Source organism: Thalassophryne amazonica, chromosome 11 (assembly GCF_902500255.1).
Source record: "Thalassophryne amazonica chromosome 11, fThaAma1.1, whole genome shotgun sequence".
Classification (NCBI taxonomy): domain Eukaryota; kingdom Metazoa; phylum Chordata; class Actinopteri; order Batrachoidiformes; family Batrachoididae; genus Thalassophryne; species Thalassophryne amazonica.
The window spans coordinates 22,785,918-22,813,749 of NC_047113.1; the positions used below are offsets into that span (position 1 = coordinate 22,785,918).

A 27,832-nucleotide genomic window follows, 5' to 3' on the forward strand; every position below is an offset into this window, starting at 1 on the left:
TAGCCAGGTAGGGGTCAATGAAGAATTACACAGAGGTCAAACTTTAAAAATGCTCCAATCATGTTGAAAACTATATCACATTGCTTGTGTGATCATAACAATTCCAAAAAGGTATAGTTTGGACTATCTATGATGGAATGTTCTGGACTTATGGGGTAAAAACAGCAAAAATGGTGACAAAGGTCAAGTTCAGTTTGTGCAGGAGTCAATATTTAAAGTTGCTCCAATTTCAGTAAAAAATGATGCAAATTATTATTTGGGTTAATAGGGTTCTAATAAGGAATAGTTTGCACCATCTGTCATGCTTAGTTTTCATGTTACAGGGTAACATGACATGTCATGTCATAGATCCAATGGATGTTGACCTTGTTTGACCTTTACTTTGGAGACCAAACATTCAGCACAGTCAAAACTATTCCATTTATTAATCCTTTTATTTCAACCAATAATTTGCAGTCATGGGTTTGATTCCCACCTGTGGACTTTCTGTGTGGAGTTTAAATGTTCTCCCTGTGTTTGCGTGGGTTTTCTCCGGGTGCTCCGGTTTCCTCCCACATTTGAAGACATGCAAGTTAGGTGGATTGAAAACTCTAAAATTATTCCGGTCTCCCATGCAAAAGAGGTCTCAATCTCAACGGAACTAACCTGGTTAAATAAAGTTTAAATTAAAATTAAACATACCTGCTGTACTGTTATGCAGACCATAGGGAAGCAAATATCCATAAAATTATGATTATCAACTGGAGGGCACTCAGAAAGCTCACCCAAGATTTTCAAAATGTAGAAAAAGTGTAAAAAATTAGAATTTTATAATGTACATAAGGATCATATACCTGTGGTCCCAGATCACCACCAAAATCTAATAAACTCATCCAGCATTCCCCAACCTCACCATATGCCCACTGGGTCATTAGTTTAAAGCTGAATTCTGGCCACACCTCCAGTTTTGGGAAAGAACACTATGAATGATGAAGTGACAGCTGCCCTTGAATAGTTTTTCCCATCTCTGTTTCTGCAGGTAGTAAAGATACTGAAAACTAATAGAGGGGCCCTGTGTGTGCACATAATACCGTACTATAAGAATATGATCTTATCAATGTAGCCCTAATGGTTGCAGATATGCAGGAAATGAATCAATGGTTGTGGAGAAATCCTTGAAAATGTGTTTTTTGTACCATTTCACCATGTCATGATGTTGTTGTGAAATCATAATAATGTCACAAATGTCAATGGATTACAAATGGTTTACTAATGTATATAAACTTGATATTGTGTCTCCAGCCAAAAAAAAAAAAACTTTGTAGTTCTTAATGTTCCAGAACCGAAACTTTATATAATCGGATCCAGTTAATCACAGTATATTTAGGGTCCAAGCACCCATTGAAGCTGATGTGGAGGACGCCATTGCTTTTGTGCTTATTATTTATTTATTTGGCGCGCCGCCACAGGAAAAAACACCTCCGTTGAAAGCCTTAAGGACAAGTTGGAACATGTCCAGCTGTTAAACAGTTTCTCAGATACTCACTCAACTGAAAGCCATCAAAAGCCGCCTGGTTTTTACAAATGGTTATCAACACGGAGGTGTTTTTCCTGTGGTGGCGCGTTGCGCCGGCTGCCTGCCGACGCGCCAATCCGTCCGCACGTCTTTCATTACAAAATCTCCTTTAACAGTGGAATGTCCGGATAATCTGCTGATCCCGACCTCTTCTGAAAGTTCTCTGTTCTCTCACGACGTCCTGGGTCAACAGAGGCTTAAATTTGGAGGTTTTCAGCTCGAAACAGGCTGACGACGGCGCCTCCGAGCGCGGCGCGACGTCCCGCTCCGTGGGAAGTCCTTAAGGCGACAGTAACACTCCATAATCTCTCATCAGCCATTAAAATTTTCACCGAAAACCAGCTGAATTTCTTGAATGGTGTCCACTTCGATGTGCCTCACAGGTTCTGAAAAAATTTTGATCAAGCAAAGCGCCAGTCTCTCAGGAAGAAGTCAGACAAAGGAATTCCGACGAGGGGGGTGGACCACTCCTCACTCAAAGCCTGCCCACAGGCGAATGATGTAACCGACAGGCATGAAAAAACTCACGCATGCGCACGAGGGTTCAAGGTTGGCTGATGTAATCGCACGTGATTCAAATCCAAATATTTTTATAAAAAAATAAGAAGGTCGGTTTCTTTTCTAATAGACCTCGTATAGCCTATATCAATCGACACTATTATAACATCCAAAAGATACAGATTGTTTTGCCACACAGGCTTACATGGAATATTACTAATCAGTATTTCATTTAGTTCTAACCAGTTCAGGAACAACAATTCTAAGGTGGAACACAAAACCTAAAAGTTAAAATACAGAGTCTGCCGGGAATTTAACAGTAGAAGCGATTATGGTTTGGAAACCTGTTTAAAAGTACTTTGTCACATTTAATAGTTTCATAGTTGAACAGGTCAAAAATAACAATGACCTGTACAGCAAAGAGTTATCGTCAAAGCACTGTTGGTTTTCTTTCAGCAATGACCGCCAGTGACTTGTCTGAAACTTCCCGTGAGAAATTTGTTATAGTTGCACGGTTGTCTTGCAGGTGACAAGTGATTAGCTTTATCACTCAGCAGAGGTGTCTGCTGGAGTCTGTGGGAAAGATTCAGACTTTAGATGACACCGACAGCGACAGTTAGCGGGATGCTTCCCATCTGATTCAGTTCAGCTCATGTTGATGAGTTCAGACCCACATGAGTGGGCACGTAGACCCGTATAGCCGTGCGCACGCAATAACATGCACTCATGGAAAAAGAAGTGCTCAGTGGGGGACGGCTCACAGTTCTGTCCAGTGTTGTCCCTGTTTGCTGGTGACATGGGTCACAGCTGCAGATGCAAAGTTGTGAAAAGGTGATGAAAATATGGAGAGGAACAGATGGGGAAATGTTTGGATAAATGGTGAGGAGAAGAAGGGAACATGAGAAAGAAATGCGTTGAATGGAATGATGAAACAGGCAGACTGAGGCAGGTGGTGGAAGACACACACATAAAAACTTTATATTTATATACATATATATATATATGAAGAGTTCAGGTACAAAACCCTGTATCTCCACCAGACCACTCTTGTTTTAAATAAGGATATTTACCTGATGGAAGTTGTACATCTCCATGAATCATTCTTTCTTGTTATGAAATGGTTATGCTGCACTGAACAAAATAGCAAAATCTCAAAAATCAACGTTTATTCAGAAATGTGTTAATTAGCAACCTTTAATAGATTTGGCTGCAAAACCTGGTGTCTCCACCTTCAGTTTTTTGCAAAACTCAGTAAGTTCATCACTTTAATGTACGCTAATGCTGTGTTTACTCATAGGCAGTACACATTATGAATGTCATATTTGCGTCATTCTTGGCACATTTCTGACGTTCTTAATGTGACTTAACGCATCTGAATAAGTTTCTTAATAGTACATGTTGGTGTGTGATATTCGTGATTTCGTGGATTTTTTGTGGCTGTCAAAAAAACTCTTCCACGAATGTAACGCACCACTGTCATTTTGCCTCATGTCGTGGAGGTCCCAACTGAGCGTGTTGATCCGTCTTGATTAGTGATGATCCTTAATGGAGCGTGACAGCGTTCTTCTCTGACGTGCGCACAATTAAACCCTGCTGCACTCCATTCCGTTTCATTGCTGCAGTGTGCTGAAGGAGGACAGTGACGCCAAGTTGGGTAAAAGTTTCGTTCCAATGCTCCTCAGTGCGCTCCTGCAGATGTTCCACCTGCTGCTGTGCCTGATGTTTGGGAAAATGAACAAGATGAGAGTCACGTGAAACCACACATCTGGCTCTCTCCTTCTCCTCCTCTCTGCGCCTATGTGCAATAGCAATGCGTAATGGTTCCTGATAATGTGCCACCAACCCGTTACATTAATCACAACGCGTGGTAACAGATTGCAGCAGTTCCTGAGGACACCTGACACCTCTGCCTCAAATCATCACATTCGTGATCAGCAGCCAGGAATGTATACTTTGTGGCATTCATGACTTGCCGTCATTATGTGTAAATGCAGCATCAGAGAAGCTCTCGTGGGCGCCGCAATCTTTGCGTCACGTGACCAAGATACATGCCAGTGAGTGGTGCGCTGTTCACTATGTGGTTTTGCACACAAACTGGGATGGCGTTTACGAGGTTCTGCATACAAACCACATCTTGACTTGCATTTACTATAGGATTTATGGGGTGTTGCAGCAGAATTGATTTTGTTATCAGATACAAGCCTCTGTAAGCTTTCACTTGCAACGGTTATCTCATTTTCCGTGGGCGCGGCGTTTACAGGGTTTTGTGCCTGAACTCTTCATATATATATCTTGTTTTGCAAAATTTACTGTGCAGGATGTTGTGTTTAGATAAGGGTTTGATTCCATGTGCATCTCCCTGTTTGTGTCCTTAGAAGACACTTCATCTCTATCATTTCAGTCCATATTGGGTCCATCACATGGTAACAGCATTGAGTGGCAAAGTACCCTGTAAATGCTATGGTTTCTCATTAAAAACACCATCATGATGGGCCTCAGGCCTGTATAGGACTTATCCTAAGCACATTTTTCCAATATGATGCATTCATGTTAGATTTCAGTGCATTATATACCCACTGGTCAAATGTCAGCAGCTTAATTCTGAACTCTAATTTAATACTGATATATATATATATATATATATATATATATATATATATATATATATATATATATATATATATATATATATATATATATATATATATATATATTATATATATATATATATATATATATAATATATATATATATATATATATATATATATATATATATATATATATATATATATATATATACACTAGCACAGAGAGACAGACAGACAGACAAACAGCTGTGGTGTGCAGCAAAGTCACACCATCAGACAAATGCAAACAGATGGTACTGAGCTTTGACCTTATCTAACAGTGTATTTAGCACAGGTGCAATGCACTGACAAACGCCGCCTCTTGCTACAGTTTGGACCTTTGCTTGTAGCTCTTTTTTTGCCTCCTTGATAATTGCAGCTCTGATGTATTTCATTGGAACCCAAATTGATTTTCACGATGTGCATCCAGCAACACCAGAACACAGAAAATAATGAGCGGCCCGGCGGTTTTCTGACATAGGTCAGTGGTAAATGCTGTGACCTGTAATGACTCACTACTTTTTACCACTGGTTGGCCAATTGGGTCCACAACCTCCAAATTTGTTGTGTGATAAACACAGAGGTATAAGTGAGATCCACAATGCAATGAAAGCCCTGTGTGTGTGTGTGTGTGTGTGTGTGTGTGTGTGTGTGTGTGTGTGTGTGTGTGTGTGTGTGTGTGTGTGTGTGTGTGTGTGTGTGTGTGTGTGTGTGTGTGTGTGTGTGTTTTCATGAGCACACATGTTTACAATAAAAAAACAGATGGGAATCTTGTGGCCATCTTACACAATTTAAAGTGGAGTGGTGGTGTTGGGGGATAAATGGCCTCACCATACAGTAGCACTTCCCAGACTCCTCTGAGTATCTGGGTTATTTCAGCATTTTCACAGTGAATTTAGTAAAGACTTCCTTGTGTTAGAACATGAGGACAGTCTCTGCATTAAAGCTGAATCACAGCCTGATGCCAGATTCTGTGAGGTCCCTAAGCTTGTTAACTGCAAAATATTGCACTGTGCCACTCGCTGCAGCATACTTGTTCTCAAGTCAGTGGCTGTTTGCTGCACCGTAAAAAATGGTATGTTCATCCAACTCATAATTTCAAGGTAACTGATTGCCCCAAAACATATTTTGCAAACCATTTGTTGTGTGGGCCGCTGAAGAGGAGGTACTGCTGGCCCACCACCACAAGACGGCGCCCTGCTTGAAGTGCGGGCTTCAAGCACGAGAGGGCGTCGGCTTTGCTGGAGGTGACAGCTGTCATCAATCAACACAAGCTGTCACCCATCACCACCACTACAAAGACCGGACTGCAACTCCACCTCCTCCGCCGAGAAATCAACTACCATTCAGGTAATTTCTCTGCTGACTGACACTGTGTGTGTTTAACCTGAACTTCTATTTCAGCCGTTTTCCTGGAGTGTTTCCTTATCTGGAGGATTGGCGTTTGGTGTGACAGCGATGGCTTCGCCTCACACCCCAACTCAGATAAGTGGTTGACCAGGAGCTGCACGAGTGTGTGTGATTGGAGGTGGAGGTTTTCCCTCCTTTACTTAATACAGACTGTGGGATTACTGAGTGTGCGAACTCACACTCATCTGGACTGTCTTTGTTCTCTGCCAGCAGCACCGGGTCTGACTGCTGAAGACAGCGGCCACCTGGGGCGCAGGGCTTGGCAGCTCCAGTGTTCTTCAGCTCCGTTGGTGGTGGAAGCTGTGTGGGGATCCAGCTCTTCTCTCTCCAGGCGTCTTCTATCGTCGAGCCTGCCCACACGTCACCTGGTGTATGATTGACAGTCCACTATATTGTTATTGTCTGTACGTTGTTGTGCGATTCACAACATTAAATTGTTACTTTTTGGCTTATCCATTGACCGTTCATTAACGCCCCCTGTTGTGGGTCCGTGTCACGTCACTTTCACAACACCATTCCCACCATCCCCAATGTTCCACCGATCTGTCATCGTGAACATACCTAGTGAGTGAGGTGCTGAGTTGCCCAGAGCTCACTCAGGGGCATCCGAGGATGCTCCATCTTGGCGCCTTCTTCGTCCATTGTTGATCCATCTAACTTTTTCAAGCAATTGCTTTTCTGTTCCACTCAACCCTAACGCCCCTTTCAGGGCCAACGTAGAGTTGCATGGTGTGGCGTACTGACTACGTCGAGCCTATGCAGCTCTACGTGGCAACTAGCAACAAGGACACAAAGGGATCCAAGAAATGGACGGAAAAAATTAAACATGTTTAATTTTTTTTACAGACATTCGGCATAGAGCACAGGACACAGCGCTCTACACAAGTCTATGCAATGCTCCGCTAATTTATGCAAGTCTACACAACACTGCGCTACTGTACACCAGGCCGCCGCAATTGTACACTACCCTACACCAGTCCGGCGAAAAATCCTTTTAGGTTTTTGTCAGTACATACCTACATTGCTAGATTTTATTCATCCTGCTAAACTCTGCTGGACTTTGCTGGCAGTGAAGCTTCAAAGCCACAGAAGAAAAAGGCAGGCCAAGTTTCACTCTGCGTGCAACATAAGCAGCCATTCGTGCGTACCAGATATGCAGTACAATGCAACTCTGTGTAGGCCCAGTGTGAAAGAGGCTTAAAGCTGTGTAACTGGTGATACAAAAAACAAAAGTTACACTTTGTATATCACATCCACAGAATCCTATAACTCCTGTAAAGTTAACACTGTGGCTTGGTGGCTTCTTTTACCAGTCAGATTCTTGGATGGTCCCTCACCTTTTTAAAACTGACAACTCCAGGCAGATTTACTATACAGTAAATGCCCATTGTATTTGTTAATGATTAATGGAAATGAAGTCCAATACATATCTAACTGACTTGGAAATGTTCATGTATCCATCCCCAACTTCTCCAAATAAAACTGGTTGCAAACATGATGATTTCTGGCAAATTAATCAAACTGTGCCAATAAATTTTTAATTTTGTTTTGGAAATATTCTACAAATACATTTTTTTGGGGGGGGGGGGGGGGGGGGGGGTTGTTTTGTTTTTTTTTTTTATTTTATTTTATTTTGCATTTCTTTCTGAAAATAGTTTTACACTTAAACTATTGGGGTGTCAATCATTCCAATGACACCCTGCAAGGGCTCCAAAATTCTTTCACTTCCAAATATAATTGTACAGTCTTGGGTCTAATTTTGTTATAATAATAATAATAATAATAATAATAACAATAATAATTGATTTGCTTTATGTTACTTACATATTTATGCTAAATGAACAAACCAACTGATTACAAATCAGTTTTAATGTGGAATAAAGAGACATATCAAAATATTGCAGATTTTAGGAATTCTAGAAGTTGTGAAAATGCATTCTACACAGGTCAAATGTTGTAAAAATATAATAATTACTCTACGTGTGTTAACACATTGCATAACTGAAGGTTTAAACCTGTAAAATTAATATATAATGAGGCCTAACCTACATTTACTATAATGTGATTTCAAATATTTTAGCTTTATGATATCATAATTTCCTTTATGGCGTGATATTAATGGCATGCTGTCTTACCATACAAGACTTTTGGAACTAAATGAATTAATTCCAATATACCTGATTTATTTTGTAAATAGTCTTGGAAGGCATCTCTTCTTGTTAGTGTCTAATCCTGTGTTTCTGCACACATGGGAGTGTATTTCTGTCATAGCACAGGGGACGTGTAAGGTAATAACTGTAGTGTAAATTACATGGCACCCGAAGGAAAAAAAAAATATGTGTAGTTCTCCACATTTGCTTACAGTCACAGATAACATGATCTGTGTCGCAGGTGCCAAGAGGTCAATGTTGAACCAAGTAAATGTCAGCTGAATTTAATGTGGGCATTGATACATGACTTACAGCAATGACATATTCATGTTAAAAACCAAATGATATGGAGCCCTAGAGTTAAAGATCAAATAACAGAAGGGAACATTAAAAAAGGCAACATGCAGAAGCTGGTTAGACACATATTTAACACTCCTCTGCACGTCACAATCTGTGCACACAGTATCAAATATCAAAAGTTTGGGCTTCCAGACAGATACAGTGGAGACAAAGACATGAGATATTAATGCAGAGCTGTCAAACTATACTCCAGCCTGCAGTCATCATGTGGAGAGGCACTTTGTTTTGCTGTTAATACCTTTGTCGGCTGTAAGAGCTTTTCAGGGATGAATATGTTAATTGGAGCCCCGATGACAAAGGTGGCTCACTGAAAGGGACACATTCACTTTATCAAAATGTCAGTGCATTTAATGGATTATGAATGTCACACACTACAAATGTCTTAATGGGCTCATGATATCTGCCATAGCTGGTATGATCAAAAAGCATCTGGATTTTATACCAACCTCTATAACAATTTCATCAACGTGTTTAAAAACCATACAGCTCAGCAATATAATGACACTAAAGCTTTCTGTTGGAGAACATTATTCTATGTCATGTTACAGTTGTGTAAATGTGTATTTAATTACACACACATTTGCACAAGATGTAGGCGTGTCAAAAATTTGCTTCAGGGTTGTCCACCTGCCTGGAGCAAAAGGGTATAAAGGTGAAACATTTGGCACAGTTTCATTAAAGTGTCATTGTGATTGTGGGACCACTGTGTTCTACTGGATGGGAAAGAACATCATGTGCCATTCTGAGCATGGCACACATACTCATGGCAGAGGTATGGCCTGTGCTCAATTGTCTCTTTGTGCTTTGAAAAAACTCTTGTTCAGAGCAAACAATGGAACAATCAGTGAAAAGGCAACGTGATGTTGCTTGTTGAACACTCCCTTCACTTAGAAGCCAAGATGGGGCAGCGTCAGACACGTCCCGCTAAAGTTGTTCGTTCTGGGTCTAAACTACCTTCTCCCCGAACACTTTGCGCCTTCCACCTGGCCGAATCTGCCCAGAGATCCTGTTGTCACTACCACCACTTCAACTACCCTGAGAGAGCTATGGGCTACTCACCCCCTTACTCACCCAGCCTCTTCATGAGGCCAGAACGGCGGTAAGTTTGGGATAGTATATTTATTGCTAGAATATTTCTATTATTATTTATTAAATCAAGGATGCAAGTCAGCGGATGCAGTATTTGCCATGAAACTAACTTGCTGGTGCCATGAAATAATTCCTTATTAATTGCTTTCAAAGGGAGTTATGATTCATCACTGGAAACTGGACTGGAAATTGAACCCCCTTTCCTGGCAGAATCATACAAGATAGATTCCTTGCAGCCTGCTTTGTTATTACATTTCTTTCCTAGATATGGCAGGATGGCAAGCGGCAAGGGAAATAATTTGACTTGACAGAATATTCTATAGCCATGATATATTGTCCAGTTAAAACTTCTTCTGAAGTATCAAATTGCAGAAATGAGCAACATTATTACTAGAGCTGGTTTCTCATTGGGTATTGGGGTTGGGCTACCAATATGTAGGCTTTGTACGAAATGTATTAGATTTCGAGTCAGGCTACCTGTCTGTGTCCTTGGATAAGGTACTTATTATCCCAGTCCACCCAGCTGTAAATGCGTACCAGCATTGGCTGGGGATGTGACCTATGCTTAAACTGGTATCCAATCAAGGTAAAGTTGTAGACTCTTATCTACGTCATGCTACTAATCCTGGAATAAGCACTAACATAAGTGGGCTACAGGACTGTGTAGGACTTACTTTCGAAAAGATATTGGCATAAATATACTTTCTTCACACATTCCTCAGTATATAACTGGCTACGGGCTGTGCTGTGCACGACTAAGAAAGCTATTGCGGTATACTCAACCATGCTCGCTAGTTAGTATAATGTGGAAGTGGCTCAGAAACATGTGGCTCAGAAACAAGTGTGAACAACAACTGTGTTCTCCTAATATGTTTTTGTTATTGAATAACAGCATGCTGCTGCCCAGAACATGATTTAATTGAATAGTGTAACCTTGCTTTGCAGTTGCAATTGTGCATATTTCTGCATGATTAGCATCACGTTGAGAACAAAAAAGAGATAGAGGAGAGTCAATCCTGAATGCGGCTGCATCATTAATCAAACACTGAAAGCACTGTTGGAGTATTGCTGAAAATGACAGTCAGTTAAATGAATTGGTTACACTGCCCTTCGAGGTCACTGTGCAATTATTTCTAGTATTGCTGGCAATGTTCAGCCTTGTCAAATGAAAATAAAAACACAGGCAGGAATGAGGCTGTAACCCACGCTCACAATCCACATCCCATGGTATAATCCATCTTTTTTAGGGTCACAGTGGTTAGAGCAGAAGGTTGATGGTTCAATTCCCATCTGAACTCCCCCTCCCCCAACCATGTACTATCTGTTGGTCTAACATCGCTTGAGGGTGCGATTTCATGCTTCTATTTTAAAAAAAACGTAGTTTTTAGCATGAATTATAGAGTATTCTGAATCGTGATTTCCGGCACTGAACCTATGAAGCTCAGGCGCTTTGTTTTCATTGCAAGTGCTGGTTCAAATTGCTTCATTCCTTCATGCTATTGGTACAAATTATTGTTACATTTCTTTACTGCTTATACTTAAAACTCAGCAGCTGTATTATCTAATTTGTAAAGCTGAGCGTGTGTGTGTGTGTGTGTGTGTGTGTGTGTGTGTGTGTGTGTGTGTGCTTGCTATGCACAGCCACAGTAATTAAGCAATCGACACCAAACTTGCTATGGTGACTGGGGGAACCAAATGGAAAGTCACTGGAGCCCTTAGGTTGAAAGCGTACGTGTACGAACACACACACACACACACACACACACACACACACACACACACACACACACACACACACACACCACACACACACACACACACACACCACACACACACACACACACGTGCGCAGTCAGCCTTATATATTAAATCACACCACCCACTCACTGGAGCCTTTATTTTCACAGTTCATGTGGTACTCAGTCCGGTAGCAAGCAATCACACTTCACTTACTACATATATAAAATGTTACTATTGCAAATTGGCCACCTTGGACAAAATCATGAAATGCATGGTCAAAATATGGTTTTTTGTTTATAAAAACTTTCATTTTTACAGATTATATACCGGTAAATTAGCCATATAAAATTTTGTGAACTGGATAATAGATTGGTAATGATTTTAGTTTACTACAAACTAACATACCAGGAGTGTCGAACAAGGCTTTCCTGCCAATCTAATACTCAGAAACAGGATGAGGACCCTTAAATTAATTGAAAATATGAATTCACCAAACTATGCCCCTTGATCACAAATTATTGCTACATCAGCTTTTAGAGCAAGTCCTAGACCATTTACAATAGTAAAGCAAAGGCTTCGGCAGCCATATTGAATTTTCTGATAGACTGCATGATCCGATTTGCAAATACTGGTGGAAATTGATTCCTTGACCATAAAAACCTATGGATAGACCCAGAAGTGTGGCCGTAGTCCTTGTAGAGTAGGAGATATGACACTTTGAAGTTAGGGGATCACGCCTAGTGGCCCATCTTGGATTTGCACGATAGAAATGCCTGGTTATGATTTTTAAGCAATTAATTGTTATTTCCTTCATAATAACTCACCAAATCATGCCAAAAAAAAAAAAAGAAAAAAAACAGATCTTAAGGCAAGTTCCTACACTTAGGACCAACTTTATGTATCTTGGCAGCCATCTGGATTTTTGGTGGCCATCTTGGATTCTGGACAAAGTTCAAGGATGGCACAAAATCTTATTTTAATTAGTATGGTCTGAAGTACCGGAATCTGTTGAGAGAACACTTGGACATAAAAAAATGGCAGTTTTTACCTGGCTCAGCCCTGTCTATAACTAAAGTGACACGAAATACACAATGACATGGCTAAAATTCATTGCTATTATCGGTGCATAGAACGCGTAACTCAACTAGTGAAATATATTCTTAATTCCATATGTTTGTTTACACTATCCATGTTTCTACCGTTGTCCATCAAAATTGTGGCAGCCCTCGCCGATACCATAACACCAGCGACCCCACACCTCTGTGTTACACCAAAATTTTGTAATGCCATATCGAACATGTACTCAATTCTGCGAAAGTATCACAAACTACTATGCTAAATCACTTTTTGTGATGCCATCACGTTTTTGGCTTGAGATGGGGTTGGACAATTACCTATGTAATTATAAGTGATGTTTTTGTTAGCAACATTATCACTTATATTCTACCATAAGTGCATCCAGCATGTTCTTGAGTAAAAATTCACTTATCTTTCTTAAGCCCTCTCACACAGAAGGTGTATACTTGGCAATCCATGAAGCCTGTATGGCACTCGCCACCCAACTTGCCACTATTCGGACACAAACATTTCACTATTCGCAACAAATACACCACACTGCTGATGCCATTCGTCAGGTGGGGTGAGTGTTTATGACAGGCTCAAAACACTCACCACACAAATCCCATTCATTGTGCCGGTGTTTGCAGACCTAACAGTCCCTCCTAAAAAATGGTCCCCTCTGCCTTCACTCACGTGTCATTTTGGATGCGTCAGCAGCGATTCACAGATATTGCCTCGTTTCTGCTTAATACCGACTGAATAATTTAAAATGTTTTCCTTTGTCATCTGATGGTTAATAATCACATTATTCCCTTTAAGTGCTTTGGGTGTAGAGAGTCAGACTCAGAGAGTCAGACTCAGATGTGCTGCTGTGGCACTCTGATCGGTCCCTGTCTTTTATTATGAAATAATGCTGAATTTATGTGGAAATGATTGTTGTACAAGAGCTTCAGATCTGTTATCATATCTGTTACTGAGATGGATGAATGGAGTGGAATTTTAAGCGAGGAAACGACGGCAACAATCTGTGAATTGTTGCTGACGCTCCGAAATTACGCATTCACAGTGAAGGCAGGGGGGAGACCAATTTTTAGGGGGACCGTTTCAGTCGGCGGACACTGGCACATGAATGGATTTGTGTGGTGCGTGTTTTGAGCCTGTCAAAAACACTCACCCCACCCTGAGAATGACATCAGCAGTGTGGCATTGTGTGACGTATTCGTTGCGAATAGTGAATGTTGGTGTCGAATAGGGGCAGTTGGGTGGCTTGCATTATGCTCCACTAATTTTTCAAATCCATGATATAATGGAAGAAACAAAGGCAAAGTTGATAAAACACTGGCCAGGAAGCAGGAGAAGATGTGTTACGTTAAATCCACTGAGCACAGCTGCGCACGCACTGGAAGTCACCGGTATTGGCGGTGTGTACAGGTGTTTCTGCAGCTCTTATAGCATGTCAGTGGCTGTCACTAACATGACATGCACACTCCTTTTGTGCAAGAGGGACTATACCTGCCATCTTTCTCACCTTGCACTCGTCTGAGTCAGTTTTGTTGAGGATTTCGTCAATATAATTTTGTTTGTTTGTAATCTGGTAGTGTTTTGTTGCTTTGCCACATAATTTTGGGCTGTCACGAAAGCCCCGTTACACAGTGCCGGTTAGAGCTCCCGGAAGCGTCCCGGAAGACTTTTTGGCTCCTCCAGGGCCGTCTTAGGGATCACACGTCGTTGTTAACGCCGGCGCTAGGGGGGGTGGCTTAGTTTCCGGCTTTACCAGGAATCGTCGAAAAAATATTCAACATGTTGAATAATTCCGGGTGCGCTCCCGGAGAACGGAGAATTTTGCGTGACAACGGAGACAACGCGAACAATGCGTTTGATATTTTTAATTGCCTATCATCCTTTCTCTTCCTGTAGTGCCGCAGTTTACACCGCCGTTATTCGGCGGCCGGTGTTGTATCCATAATCAATGGCGTATAGAACGGCGACAGAGGCGGTCAAAACTGCAGCGCTAGCGGACAGTACACCATTCTATACGCCACCTCCCGGTTAAAATGGCGTTCCAGTATAAAAAGTATAAAAAGAAGAAGAAACAGCAGAAGAAACAGAAGAAGAAGAAGAAACAGATAATAATAATAATAATAAAAAATGATCCTGGAGTAACGCAGGATTTACCCTGTTTGCCTGGGTAAAACCTGGGCATTAACCAGCGGTTATCAGGGCTTTATCGGCTTCAGCAGAACACCGCCATTCTCACCCGCGTCTTAACCTGCGATTGTAAGGGATAGAACTGGGTATTAACCCCCGTTGCCTGATGTGTGCCGGATGCCAAGGCGTCAAAACATTGCTTTATTTGGCAGACTTTAGCAGCATTTTATCCGCCTATTTGCAGATAGTACAGCGGTCAAAACGCTTGCAAAGTGCCTCCACCCCCTTTCCACCGCGAAAACAGCCGGAACTACCGCGAACTTCGGTCTACGTTACTACCCGCCGACCTAAACTGTCTATGTGTAAACGGGGCTAGTCATCTTTGAAGTCTGGCTTCAGTCCTTGTTTTTCAAAAATGTAATCACTGCCTTCTAAAAGTACCCAACGCCAATCACCTCATTTCTGGCTCCTCCACTTTCCCTGACAGTTTGACCCCCCACCCCCCCAAAAAAACACAAATGCTGATCTTCTCCTTGCTTCTCAATCAGCTCAGTGCACAAACCACTCACCATGAGCACTTCCAGGTAGAGCCTTACCTCAGATGGCCTTGCATCAATTCCAGCACCTTTGCACTAAGAGTCCTTACTTACTGTCAGTGAACTGAGTTTAAAATTACTGTTCCCACAGCAGGCAGAGAACTGTATCTCTACAAGTCTTCAGATAACAGTCATCACGTTTGACTGCATCTGCACCCTTGATTTAACACACACACGAATGAACACTGTTTTATGCAAACAATTGCACAACATGCCATCCTGTCAGAGGGCAAAACTACAGAAGCCAGCCAATTTAATGTCAAACATCCTTCTGAGTGAGGTTGGATCCGTGTGCATGGCTGCTGTTCGTGGCAGAGGAGACTTACAGGTGATGTGATACTGACGATTGCCTCTGGGTGTTCTGGTGCGTGCAGAGTGTTCATTATTCACAGGTTGTATCCCACATGTCTCCTGAGCACCCCTGGCTGCAGCCTCTCTGCAGCCAGTCGGTGTGTTCTCAGGCCACATTCAGACACGCCACGCATTCCTGAATGTCAGAATGCAGCTGGAAAAAAACAGCAAAGAGAATTTTTGTGTACCACAGGCTTATTTGAAAATTGATATTTTGTCTTGTTGAGCTATTCTACAGTGTTTCCCAGACTGTTTTTGAATTTGCTGCATGAGGCACCACCCCCCAAAAAAATGCTCCCCATAACAAAGACTGTGGAGTTGGCAGCATATCTCACCTCATTTCTTCTTCAGCCACTGGATGTGTGGTGCAGATGAATCACAGTGTTACATAACATGGTTGGCTGGTTTTGCAGGGGACATTTGGTGGAAATTATGGCCCATCACTGTGTTACAGAAAGGATCACAGCAAATGTGGTGAGGCAATTAGTATATGGGATTTCAATATTGAGGGATAAAAATGTATAAATACATGTCACTTTTAATGTTTAAACACATATAAATAAAGTTGTTATGTAGTACTAGTGGGTGTCCTGTGGGGATCCATGGGCTATAGGGTTTATAAAATAGGTAGCTGACTTTTTCAAGGGTGGTAATAAATTATCCAACGTTTCTATAATGTGTTGGAATGACATAGAACCTTAGACCTCAACAGTTTTTAAAGGAAGAACTCAACCCTTTTATTTTCTGTTAAGTACGTAAATTTTTAAATGTTAATTTACTGTCTTAATGTATTTATAAATTGTTGATGTCCTTGTTATCATATACACATTATTATTATTATTATTATTTTATGTTATTATTACTCCTATTTTGTCATTTTATTTTTAAATGGCCATAATGGAAATTAGTGATTTCACTTTCTTGTGTAATCCATGCATTTTTAATGTATTTACAATTACATTATGTACCTACACTCTGGTGCGGGCGGACAGAGAGGCAAAGAAGTGTGGGAAAATGAAAGGAGGTGGACTTGTGCTGCTTGTAAATAACTGGTGCCATCCCGGACACATAACCATGAAGGAGAAGATTTGTTCCCGGGAGGTGGAGATGCTAGCGGTGAGTTTAAGACCTTATTATGTGCCGAGAGAATTTTCTCACATTGTCGCCATTATTGTTTACATTCCGCCGCGCTCTGACCCCTCCGTAGCGTGTGACGTCATTCATGACGCGGTGGCAGGGATCCAGTGTCAACACTCTGATGTGCTGATTGTTATCTCTGGAGATTTCAATCATGTGGACTTGGGCCCACATATAGGAGGTTTCACTCAGTATATCAATTGCACCACAAGGCACAATAAAATGCTGGATCTCTGTTACATCAATGTGAAGGATGCATACAATGTTGTGGCCCTGCCCCCTCTGGGCAAGTCAGACCACAATTTAGTCCATCTCGTTTCATCCTACACACCCCGTGTAATGAGACTGCCTGTAACCACCAGATCTCTCAGGAGGTGGACCCCAGAGACCAGCAAAGCTCTGAGGGACTGTTTCTAGTCCACTGACTGGAACGTCCTTCTGGTCACACAGGGTACTGATGACAACTTGGAGGGAGAAGTGGACTGCATTACTGACTACATAAAATTCTGCACGGATGTGGTGGCCCCTGTTCAAACAGTGCGATGTTTCCCAAAGAACAAGCCCTGGATAACAAGCAGCATTAAACATCAATTAAATCTGAAAAAGGACGATTTTAAAACAAGGGACAGGTACCGTATCAGGGCTGTACAACATGACCTGAAGAAGAGCATGAAGCAAGCTGAGAGGGATTATAAAAGGAGGTTAGAGAGCAAACTGAAGAATAATAGCATGAGGGAAGTGTAGAGTGGTATGAGAGCCATTACTGGCTACAAAGCGAAGGAGAGCAGGCCACACAGGGACACCGCCATGGCTGAGGAGTTCAATCGGTTTTACTGCAGGTTTGACCCTGCTGCTGCTGGCCTCCTGCACTGCTCCACCCAGCGGTGTCTCCACCTCTGCTGCTGCCTCCTGCACTGCACCACCCAGTGGCATCTCCACCTCTGCTGCTGCCTCCTGTTCTGCTTCCACCTGGCAGCGCCTCCACCTCTGCTACTGCCTCCTGCTCTGCTCCACCTAGTAGCTATGCGGGGGGACTGTATAGGGAGTATTTCACCATGGACGAGGTGAGGGCGGAGCTTCGAAAGGTGTGTCCTGGTAAATCAGCTGGACCTGATGGCATAGCACTGAGGGTCCTGAAGGACTGTGCTGCAGAGCTGGCAGTGCCTCTGCAGGTGCTCTTCAATCGGAGCCTGCAGACAGGGCAGGTGCCAAGGCAGTGGAAGACCGTGTGCATTGTGCCAGTGCCCAAGGTCGGGAGGCCATCAGGGGTCAAAGACTTACAGACCGGTGGCCCTGACATCTGTGGTTATGAAGACACTTGAGAGGCTTCTTCTTCGGCTTCTTGGGCCACAATTACAACCTGCACTCGACCCTTTACAGTTTGCCTATCGAGCGCATATGGGTGTGGAGGATGCCATATTGTTCATGCTGCACAGGGCACTCTCCTTTCTTGATGGCGTGGGGGGGTATGTGCGGCTTATGTTCTTCTTTCTCTTTTTGCTCTGTATGCACCACTCTGCATTTAATCATTAGTGATTGATCTCTGCTCCCCTCCACAGCATGTCTTTTTCCTGGTTCTCTCCCTCAGCCCCAAACCAGTCCCAGCAGAAGGACTGCACCCTCCCTGAGCCTGGTTCTGCTGGAGGTTTCTTCCTGTTATAAAAGGGAGTTTTTCCTTCCCAAGGTCGCCAAGTGGTTGCTCACAGGGGGTCGTTTTGACAGTTGGGGTTTTTCTGTAATTATTGTATGGCTTTGCCTGGCAATATGAAGCGCCTTGGGGCAACTGTTTGTTGTGATTTGGCGCTATATAAATGAAATTGATTTGATTTGATTTGACTTCTCAAGCGCATTTAATACCATCCATCCCTCTATTCTGAGGGATAAGCTTGTGAAGTTGGGTGAGGAGCGGGTATTATCTCCTGGATCAACAGCTACTTGACAGAGAGAACACAGTACCTTAGGTTGGGGCATTTCTGGAACTGTGCAAATGAGCATCGGCGCTCCCCAGGGACGGTCCTCTCCCCTTTTCTTTTCACACTGTATACATCTGACTTCACCTACAGGACTCCAACATTCATATGCAGAAATATTCTGATGACACAGCTGCGGTGGCCTGTGTGAGGGGAGGGGACGAGACAGAGTACAGGGCAGTTATCAAGGAGTTCACCAACTGGAGCAGGTGCAATGGGCTGGTATTGAACACCAGCAAAACAAGGAAATGATAGTGACTTTGGCAAGAGGAAGCACAACACCTACCAGTCAGTATAGACAATGTGGGCATTGAGGTGGTCCTCCACATACAAGTACCTCGGTGTCCACATTGACAATAGATTGGACTGGTTGGTGCAGGTAATGCAGCGTATAAAAGGGGACAGAGCAGATTGTTCTTCCTCAGAAGACTGAAATCTGTTGATGTCTGTAGCGATATGCTTTTCCTTTTTTATCAGTCTGTTGTGGTCAGCGCTCTATTGTTTGCTGTTGTGTGTTGGGGGAACAGCTGTCTGTTAGGGACAGTAACAGACTGGACAACTTTGTCAGGAAGTGCGTGTCAGTGATGGGGAGGGAGGTGGCCTCTGTGGGTGAACTGGTAGAGTGTAGGTTTGAGGTGTATTATGAATTCCGTATTACAACAACTCTCATCCTCTACACAACACTGTGGTTGCTCAGAAAAGCAACCGAGTGACAGATTCCTCTCCATGAGATGCAGGACTGAGAGGTATAGAAGATCATTTGGTCCCGGCCGCCATGAGATTGTTTAATGCTTCTTGTTAATGTAGTTTTACTTCCATGTGTTTTTATATTTGTCTTATTTATTGTATTTTATTGTATGGATGAATTGTGTATGTAGGTATGCTCTCGGGCAGATGAATTTCCCCTTACAGGGGATGAATAAAGTATTTATCTATCTATCTATCTATCTACATTGAACTTAATAAATAAAACTCACACACACACACACACACACTCATACATGTACACAGATGCCACTTCATTTTAACATACAGATGATTTACCGCCCCTGCTGGAATGGAGTGTAGGTCCAGAATGTAATTATCAATGTCCATTGTTCAGTGAAGCTAATATCCATATTTCTCCAAAAATATTAGTTCTATCAACTTTCCGTTTTTGTGGTGTTCATCCTTGACCAAAATACATAAGCATACCAAATGGCAAATGGCAGCTCCTCCCAGTTTCTCCCATGATCAAAGCCATAAGCATGCACACACATGCACAGAGGCCACTTGGTTATTTAATATAAATGCATTTTGGGTGTGGACCAACGTACCAGAGAAGCACATTAAGGCCAGTGAAGCACATTAAGGTTATTAACATCCCCATATATCTCCTCCAAGGAGGGTACATTAGTTGTTAGTCTTGTTGAAGTAATTCGACAAGGCTCTGTTGGTTTGTTTGTTAATTTGTTTGTCTCTTTGTTTGTTTGTTTATTAGTTAGTTTGTTCACCTTAAATTTGGATTATAATTTTCATCTGATTGACTTGAAATTTGGTTATATCTTGCAGACTGGCAGTATCTAGAAGCCCTATGGTTTTTGGAGTGGTTTCAATTATATTTACCATTGCTAATTGGGTCACACTTCACAAATTTTGGAAAAATAAATGAAAATCCTGGTGGCAACAACCGGTATTACAGCTTTACCTTAAAATGATCAGTCTTAAAAGCACCTGCTTTATTTAATGACCATGTCAAAAGTTGGTCTGAGAACAATTAGCGCCGGCTTTAAATAAACGGCAGGCATCTGTGGATTAAAAACATAACATTTTTGGAACTAAATGTAATGAGTCACTCTTTGTTGCACCCGTAGCCATGTATAACGTCAATGTGCTGCGTGACCTTTTTAAAGGTCGTCTGTTGTGTCTTGCTGCACTCTGCCGCAGGAACTTTGTTTTTTTCTTTGGATTAATTGGTCTCTCAATGAGCTCCACTTGTTCATACAATTATCAACCTCCAAACCGATACGGTAGTTTCATCACCCCAGGGAACTGTGTGAAACTAACACTATTGATTAGAGTCACATTCCTCCGCTCTCCTCTCCTCCTTTCTGCTCTCTATCTCTGCTCCGACCTTCTTCAATTATGATTTGGATTAACTATGGAAATTGATCAGCTGGTCTCTCAACGCCATTGACCCATTTGTTTTCGACAAGGAGATCAGGTTTGGGGACCCTGCGTGCCCTGATGGAACCTACCCAGCGGGGCTTTTCTCTCGACGCCTGAGAGAATGAGTGTGACATGTGGCTCCACTCTCTGTGGAAGACATTGAGGATTCATTCGTATTCGTTTTATGGTGGGGGGGTTTGTGCAGAATTGATTTGTGCGCTGGCCCTGACCCACAGGAATATTAGCAAGACGGCTGCTCCAGAATTTTGTCCCTCATCAGTCCATCATAATTAATGAGTGGGTCAATGCTGTGTAATCTCAGACTGCGTGAACTGTTGGAAAACTCAAAGCAAAATGGATTCAATCTTGGAGCAAATCACTGCATTGCAAAGGAATGTACTGGCTGAGGACCACAGAATATTCTTCATAATTTGGACTCCTCGACGGTCAGGGGTGCAGTAAATAGAATTCTGTATCTCTCCGCCAAACATCAACATGGCAGCCTTGGCTAATGAACATTAGAACTTTAGAATTAATCGGTGTGTCAGTTCTTAACTACTACATTCCACTGAAGCGCACGCTGGACACTTCTAGTAGCGATGTCACTTGTCGGAAACAACGAGTACTCATGAGTACTTTTGTTTTCAGACGTCTCTGTAGCTGTTTGCTGTGAATGCCGTATACTTTGAAACCAGTCCTGGAAGTGCACAATGTATCCCTCGGATGGTCATTGGATGGTCACTAACAGCATAAATCTTAATTATTATGATTTTGGTGCAACATGTCCTTAAAGACAGCAGGTTAGGTGAATGGAAACGTTGTAATTGCCCAGGTGTCCTTGCAAAAGAGATCCGATTTCAATTTTCTCTCAGCCACTGAATTTGAAATGTTGCTCCGTGGTACAGTGGCTGAGAAGTGCAAATCAATTACTCGTGAAAACTGAAAGTAAAGAGCAAAAAGACCATTCGACAAGACTAGTCAGTCAACACTGACTTTTCATTTGTTGTTCTTCAGTAGGAATATTCTTAAAGGATATGAAATGATTTGATCATACATAGTGGAAATTGTGGAGGGGATTTAGATTAAGGTGTGGATTTATGGCTTTTATTATTGAACTTTGATGGGGGAGGAGTTTATACTATGTTTTTCTTGAGCCTGTCTTTTACCTTATTGCAATGAATTGCTGCCTGTAATTAGGACTGCTGGTCAGATCAGTAATCAAATGTCAGGACTGCTCCTTGATAATGATTCTTGATCACAGATTAAAGATCAAAGGCAGGATTATATTCAAGGGTAGCGCTTGCCTTTGTCAAAAACACCACATAAAGGCACAAAAACAACATCAAAACCTCAAAGTGCAAAGTTCAGCAATGAGAATCAAAGTTTGTGATTAAAGATGAGTGATCAGTATCAAATGTCAACAATGTTGCTCCCAGTGGTTCAAGTCAGTCAGTGTGACTCCTTTTTTTAAATAAGGCTACCAGAGGGGTGAGGTAATTCAACGGTCCCTTACAGCCGCAACAAAAGGCCCAACATTAAACCTGGCAGCTGTACTGCCACAGTACCAAATGTAAGACGACGGGATTCATGGGCTTTAATACTCAGTCAATGTGGTGTAGTGTTAGGCCAACAGGAGTCAGCCTTTCTTCTCTAATGGTTTTCTTACACAACACTGACAAAAACCTGAGGCACTCAGGACTCTGGTTTAGGGCAAAGGAATATTATTATATCTGTAAGCAACATTTCTCAAAAGATATAAACTCGGTTTTATGGCATGTGATAGATATCAGCAATACTTCAGATGTTATTATTTTTCATTAACAGAAGCTTAATCTGTTCATTTCAATATATTTGTACAGTGCCAAATACCAGCACGCCATTAAGGCACTACACACGATTAAGGCCTAGTCGTTACTCTATATGCAAATACTTTGGCGACAGTGCTAAGCAAAAAAATGCCTTCAGTGCTTTTTGATAATAGGAAGGAATCTCAAGCAGGACAGAGTCAGTGGGGTGTCCGTCCACAGTTGTTGTTGTTCATTCGGCTGCTCCCGTTTTTTTTTTTTTTTTTTTTTGGGGGGGGGGGGGGGCGAGGGGTCGCCACAGCGGATCCAGCCAGATCCGCATTGGTAATTGGCACAAATTTTACGCCGGATGCCTTCCTGATGCAACTCCAGTTTTACCCAGAGAAACACACACAGTGGCTGGTGTTCCAAAGAGGTCTCCCATCCAAGTACTAACCAGATCCTGCTCTGCTTAGCTTCTGAGATCTGACAGGATCAGGCTGACACAGAGCAGACCGGCTACCCGGGTGTCCATCTGCAGTGCAAAACAAAAAGCAGACCAAGATTTCCATAAAAGATAAATGACAAAAAAAAAAGAAAAAAAAAACTAAGTCAGATTTGGTCCTAATAAAATAGACAGTGGCAGTGATGGTATTGATGCCAGATCAGTCACTGAAGCAGGAGGCTTTCCACAGCTCACCCCAACCCAGATCAAATCCCAAAAGGTTTAGAATCAGCATCTGCGCACCAATGCTAGTGCAGCAGATAACAGAATATTTGCAGAGGAATCCTTCAAATCTGGTTACAAGCACCAAAGTTTGCCTGTGTATACCTTTTGGTACATATTTTAGAAAAATAACATTAGCCATTTTGAATTTTCAATAGGGGGGCAAGTAGGGGTCAATTGAAGAACTGCATAGGGGTAAAAAAATGTTCCAATCATATTGAAAGCTATACCACATTATGTGCCTGATCACAAAGATTCCAAAACGGTATAGTTTGGACTATGTGTGACTGAATGTTCTGGAGTTGTGGGGTAAAAACAGCAAGCATGGCGACAAAGGTTACTTTCAGTTTGTACAAGGGTCAAAAGTTAAAATTGCTCCAATTATGGTAAAACATGATGCAAATTATTGGTTGAGTTAGTAGGATTTTAAAAAGGAATAGTTTGCACCATGTGTCATGCTTAGTTATCATGTTACGGGGTAACATATGTATGTCACGTCATAGAATCCAATGTACGTCAACATTGCTTGACCTTTACTTTAGAGACCAAACATTCAGCACAGTCAGAACTATTCCATTTGTTAATCCTATTAGTTCAACCAATAATTTGCACCACATTTTACCAAAACTGGAGCAGCTTTAAGTTTTGACCCCTGTACAAATTGAAACTGACCTTTGTCACCATTCTTGCTGTTTTTACCCCATAACTCCAGAACATTCAGTTATAGATAGTCCAAACTGTACCTTTTTGGAATCATTGTCATGAGATACATAATGTGGTATCACTTTCAATATGATTGGAACATTTTTTTAATTTTGACCCTGTGCAATTCTTCAATTGACCACTACTTGGCCTCCTATTGAAAATTTGAACGATTCATACAGTTATCTGCTGTACTATGCCTAGAACTTTTATGCGAGGTGCTGACCAGCAAATCTACAGCAGTTTCGAGTTCAGTGTGATGTTCAAGGACAGTTTAGGATGCAGACATTAACCACCTCTTTTGTTAATGAACATTTTGCTCCTCCACCTAAGCCAGAGTCATCCTTTCTCCACATATATGCACATATGTTCAGCAAATTTAGAATCCGTGACTCACAACATGTGCCAGTCACTAGAATGAGAGGTGCCATGTTACAAATTTGGCAAACGCATTCATCCAAACACAAGCTAATCACACACCAGCTACAATATGAGGTATCAACCTGCACATGAGAACCAGTTTGTGTCTGGCTCAAGGGCACTTTGTTGCACAGACAAGAGTAACTGTTCTGTCCAATGACACTCTTGATAATGAATAATCCAGTCTACAAACAGAACTATGTTCACCCAACATGGCTTTGTCCACTGATGATGGAGGTTATGTAATCACCATGGCATTTTCACATCCATAGTACAAAACCTGCACAGTTTCTCCAATTGCAGCCACAGAAACTTACAGGGAGTCTTGGTGGTTTTCCTCACTAGCCTCCCTCCTACATGCATATGCATATATATAAACTAACAAAATGTCATTTGCTTCACAAATTGCAGAACACAGTGTTTTTCCTATAAGTGCCATGGTTTGACATTCTTGAAAGAAAAAAAAAAGCCTTGAGTTGCTTCATGGAGTCAGGCATGTAGAACGGAAAATTCCTTTGAAAACATTGGGTCCTGCAACAACAGACTCCCTGCTGTGACATCTCGTCACCCACTGGCCAGGTGTGTTTCCCGTTTCCACCACCAGAGGCCGATAGAGTTGTGAAATCGAGCAGGGACAATGGATGGAAAAGTACCTCTGCAGAACAAGCAGGTTTGCAGATTGAGCTGAACATTCTGTTTCGGCATGCCGATCAGCTATCAATAACAATCACAAAGGAACACAATGTTCTCCTTGGTCGTACTTTTTAAAGTTTAACTTTTGAGCCCTGCAAAGTCGCACTCTGCAAATAAAATACATAATGACAACTGATCATGCAACTTGTTGTTAAATATACACTTTAAAATCACATGCTCAATGACATTAAATGAAAAAAACAAACAAAACAAAAAACAAAACAAAACAAATGGCATAAAGTTGCTGTATGTGTGGCGTCTCTGGTGGGTGATTACCAGTGTCAGTTTGTTTATGTACTTATTTTTATTCTAAAGATCATCTGCTGTAAGCCGACTGATCAAGCGTAAATTGTTTCGCTGGATGTTATCTTGTTTTGTGCGATAACTCGGTCTGTGGCTAAATTGCAGAAGCGTCAAGCGTGCAGGACAAAAGTTCAGAAGCAGGGCAAGTGTAATGTTACATTCACATGCTCCGAGTGAGCTCGTAATTATGAACATTCATTTTGTTTGGCAATAAATTGTGCTGCATCGCCACTCTCTTTTTGACAAGTCTTGTTTTCATTTTTAATGAATCACTTTTTACTTATGCTGCAGTGTAGGCTCCAGCACAGTAAAACTGACAATTTGCAATTGCAAATAGTTTCTCTCAGCTGTAATCATAACATAAACAAGCGCGAAAAGCCCATTGAAAGTACAGATTAAAGATGGCAATGAAATTGTGGTAAACAGTCATGCTGATTTTATATATTAGTGATTTAATTGTTGAGATTGCTTTGTGCCATGAATGTAGTTGTTTGTAAGAAATGTTGTGTATTTTTTTAAACAACCACAACTGTATCTATTTGATGTTTCTTTTTTTCTGTTTGTCAAATTTTTTTTTTTTTTGAACTTCACTTAATTATTTTTGAGGCCCACAATGTAAATAATTTGCTTGCTTTATTTTGTCATCGTAAGCAATATTATTTAGATGTATTCTATTTTGTAGTTTATTGTGTAAATAAATAAAATCAAAAGTATCACGAGTTTAAAATGAATTCCATGTCAAAAACCTCGAAAACTTAAGTGGTGTCGCTTTTTCCTGTGCGCCCTGAACGCATCCAGGCTGTCATTCGATCCTGTCACGGATGTTGTGACGTCACGCGGCCAGTCTCTCATAAAGAGGCCGGAGGCAGAAATAGCAGCAGACAGTTGCTTCTTGTGGCAAAGCTGAGCGACACACGGACTCTGCGCGAAAACAGTGCGTCGGCAGTTTATAGTAAAACAGAAACTGGATATTCTCATTTAGCTTTAACCACAAAGGCGCAAACGTGGCGACAAATATCTTTCAAACAAGCGTGGTCTTCAACATGAGCACGGAGATGTTCGCTAAAACTCCCATGGAGGTGGCCGTCTACCAGCTGCACAACTTCTCCATCTCCTTCTTCTCCTCCTTACTGGGAGGAGATGTAGTGTCGGTTAAACTTGACAACAGGTAAATTCGCAATGTGACGTTTATTTATATGTAGGTAAAATGTAAATGCTTTAATCCTTCTGTTTTATGTATTTATTTTTTTTAATTATGCAGGCCTTTTTTTCATTGCTTCTGACTACGTTTTCACGCGGCTTTTCACAATAAAAGCACCAATATATCGCTTTTGTGTATTTTAATGGCATTCTTTCCCCTCTGTAGTCCTGTTTAGCTATATATTTAGTAGGATGATTTAAAACTGTAAAGAGACATTTATGTCTCAAAATTGTTCTGCTTTGCACACTTTGGAGTTCACTGTGTTTGCGCCTAACACTTGCACACAATTTTTTTTTTTTTTTTTTTAACAAGTTAAAAAAAAAGGTTAATCATGATTTGGCACCTTCTGTGGTCAAATTCAATTTTATTTATTGCAAGTTATTTTTTTAAGAGGAATAGTCCAAAAATATGTATCAGTGAATGTTTAGCATTGATAAATGACTGGCGAGATTAATAGATAATGACAGCAGGAGTAGATCGGCTTGTCCTTGCAGTGTTGTGGTGAGGTGTGTTCTTTCAATGGATTCAGGAAATGTCGTCATGTTGTTTACAGATGAGCTGACAAACATGTTATTTGTTTTGTCTGCTTTATAGTCCAGTCCCTGAAAAGTAAATGTATGCTCTTGATCTGTCTTGCAGTGCCTCTGGTGCTAGCGTAGTGGCTATTGACAACAAGATTGAACAGGCCATGGTAAGTTGAGATAACAGACACCACACAATGATGGGGATGCATGCTACAACACATGTGCAAGAGTTTGGAAGCAAATTCCAAATTTGTGATTTTACAGAATAAGCAGTGAGCTGATGCTGCACAGCAAAGTGTTTACAGTGACAGCAGCAGGGCAGCAACAAGTTTCACAAAGCTCATGTTGTAAAAATGTAGTCAGAAGTTTTCATTACCTGAAGGTAAAATATTCCAATATGCCCCCCCTCCCCAAGACTTATGTAAAATGTAACTGTCAAATATATTCATGTCAACATCAGTTTAAGCAAAGTTTCCTGTTTATGGAGGCTTGTCCTGTCAAAGATTGGCATTTTCCATCAACAAATGACTTATAATAAGTAAACGAAGATGACAAAGTTTGTTAATGTGTAAATTGTATTCACTGGGGTTCATTCTAGGTGTTGGTAATGTTAGACCTTACTTGTGTGAAGCGCCTTG

The 27,832-nt window shown here is 41.5% G+C and overlaps 1 protein-coding gene across 3 annotated transcripts in view; it reads left to right on the forward strand.

Moving 5' to 3' along the window:
* The window catches only part of tsc22d3 (TSC22 domain family, member 3), a 136,689-nt gene that overhangs the window by 73,204 nt on the left and 35,653 nt on the right, over positions 1 to 27,832 (forward strand). For 2 of the 3 annotated variants that reach the window (XM_034182287.1, XM_034182284.1), the window contains exon 2: positions 27,310 to 27,361. In XM_034182287.1, the coding sequence (XP_034038178.1) occupies positions 27,310 to 27,361 (52 nt within the window). Of the gene's footprint in view, positions 1 to 9,431; positions 9,702 to 27,309; positions 27,362 to 27,832 lie in introns of those variants that run through there. The other variant, XM_034182285.1, reaches the window with a different exon arrangement.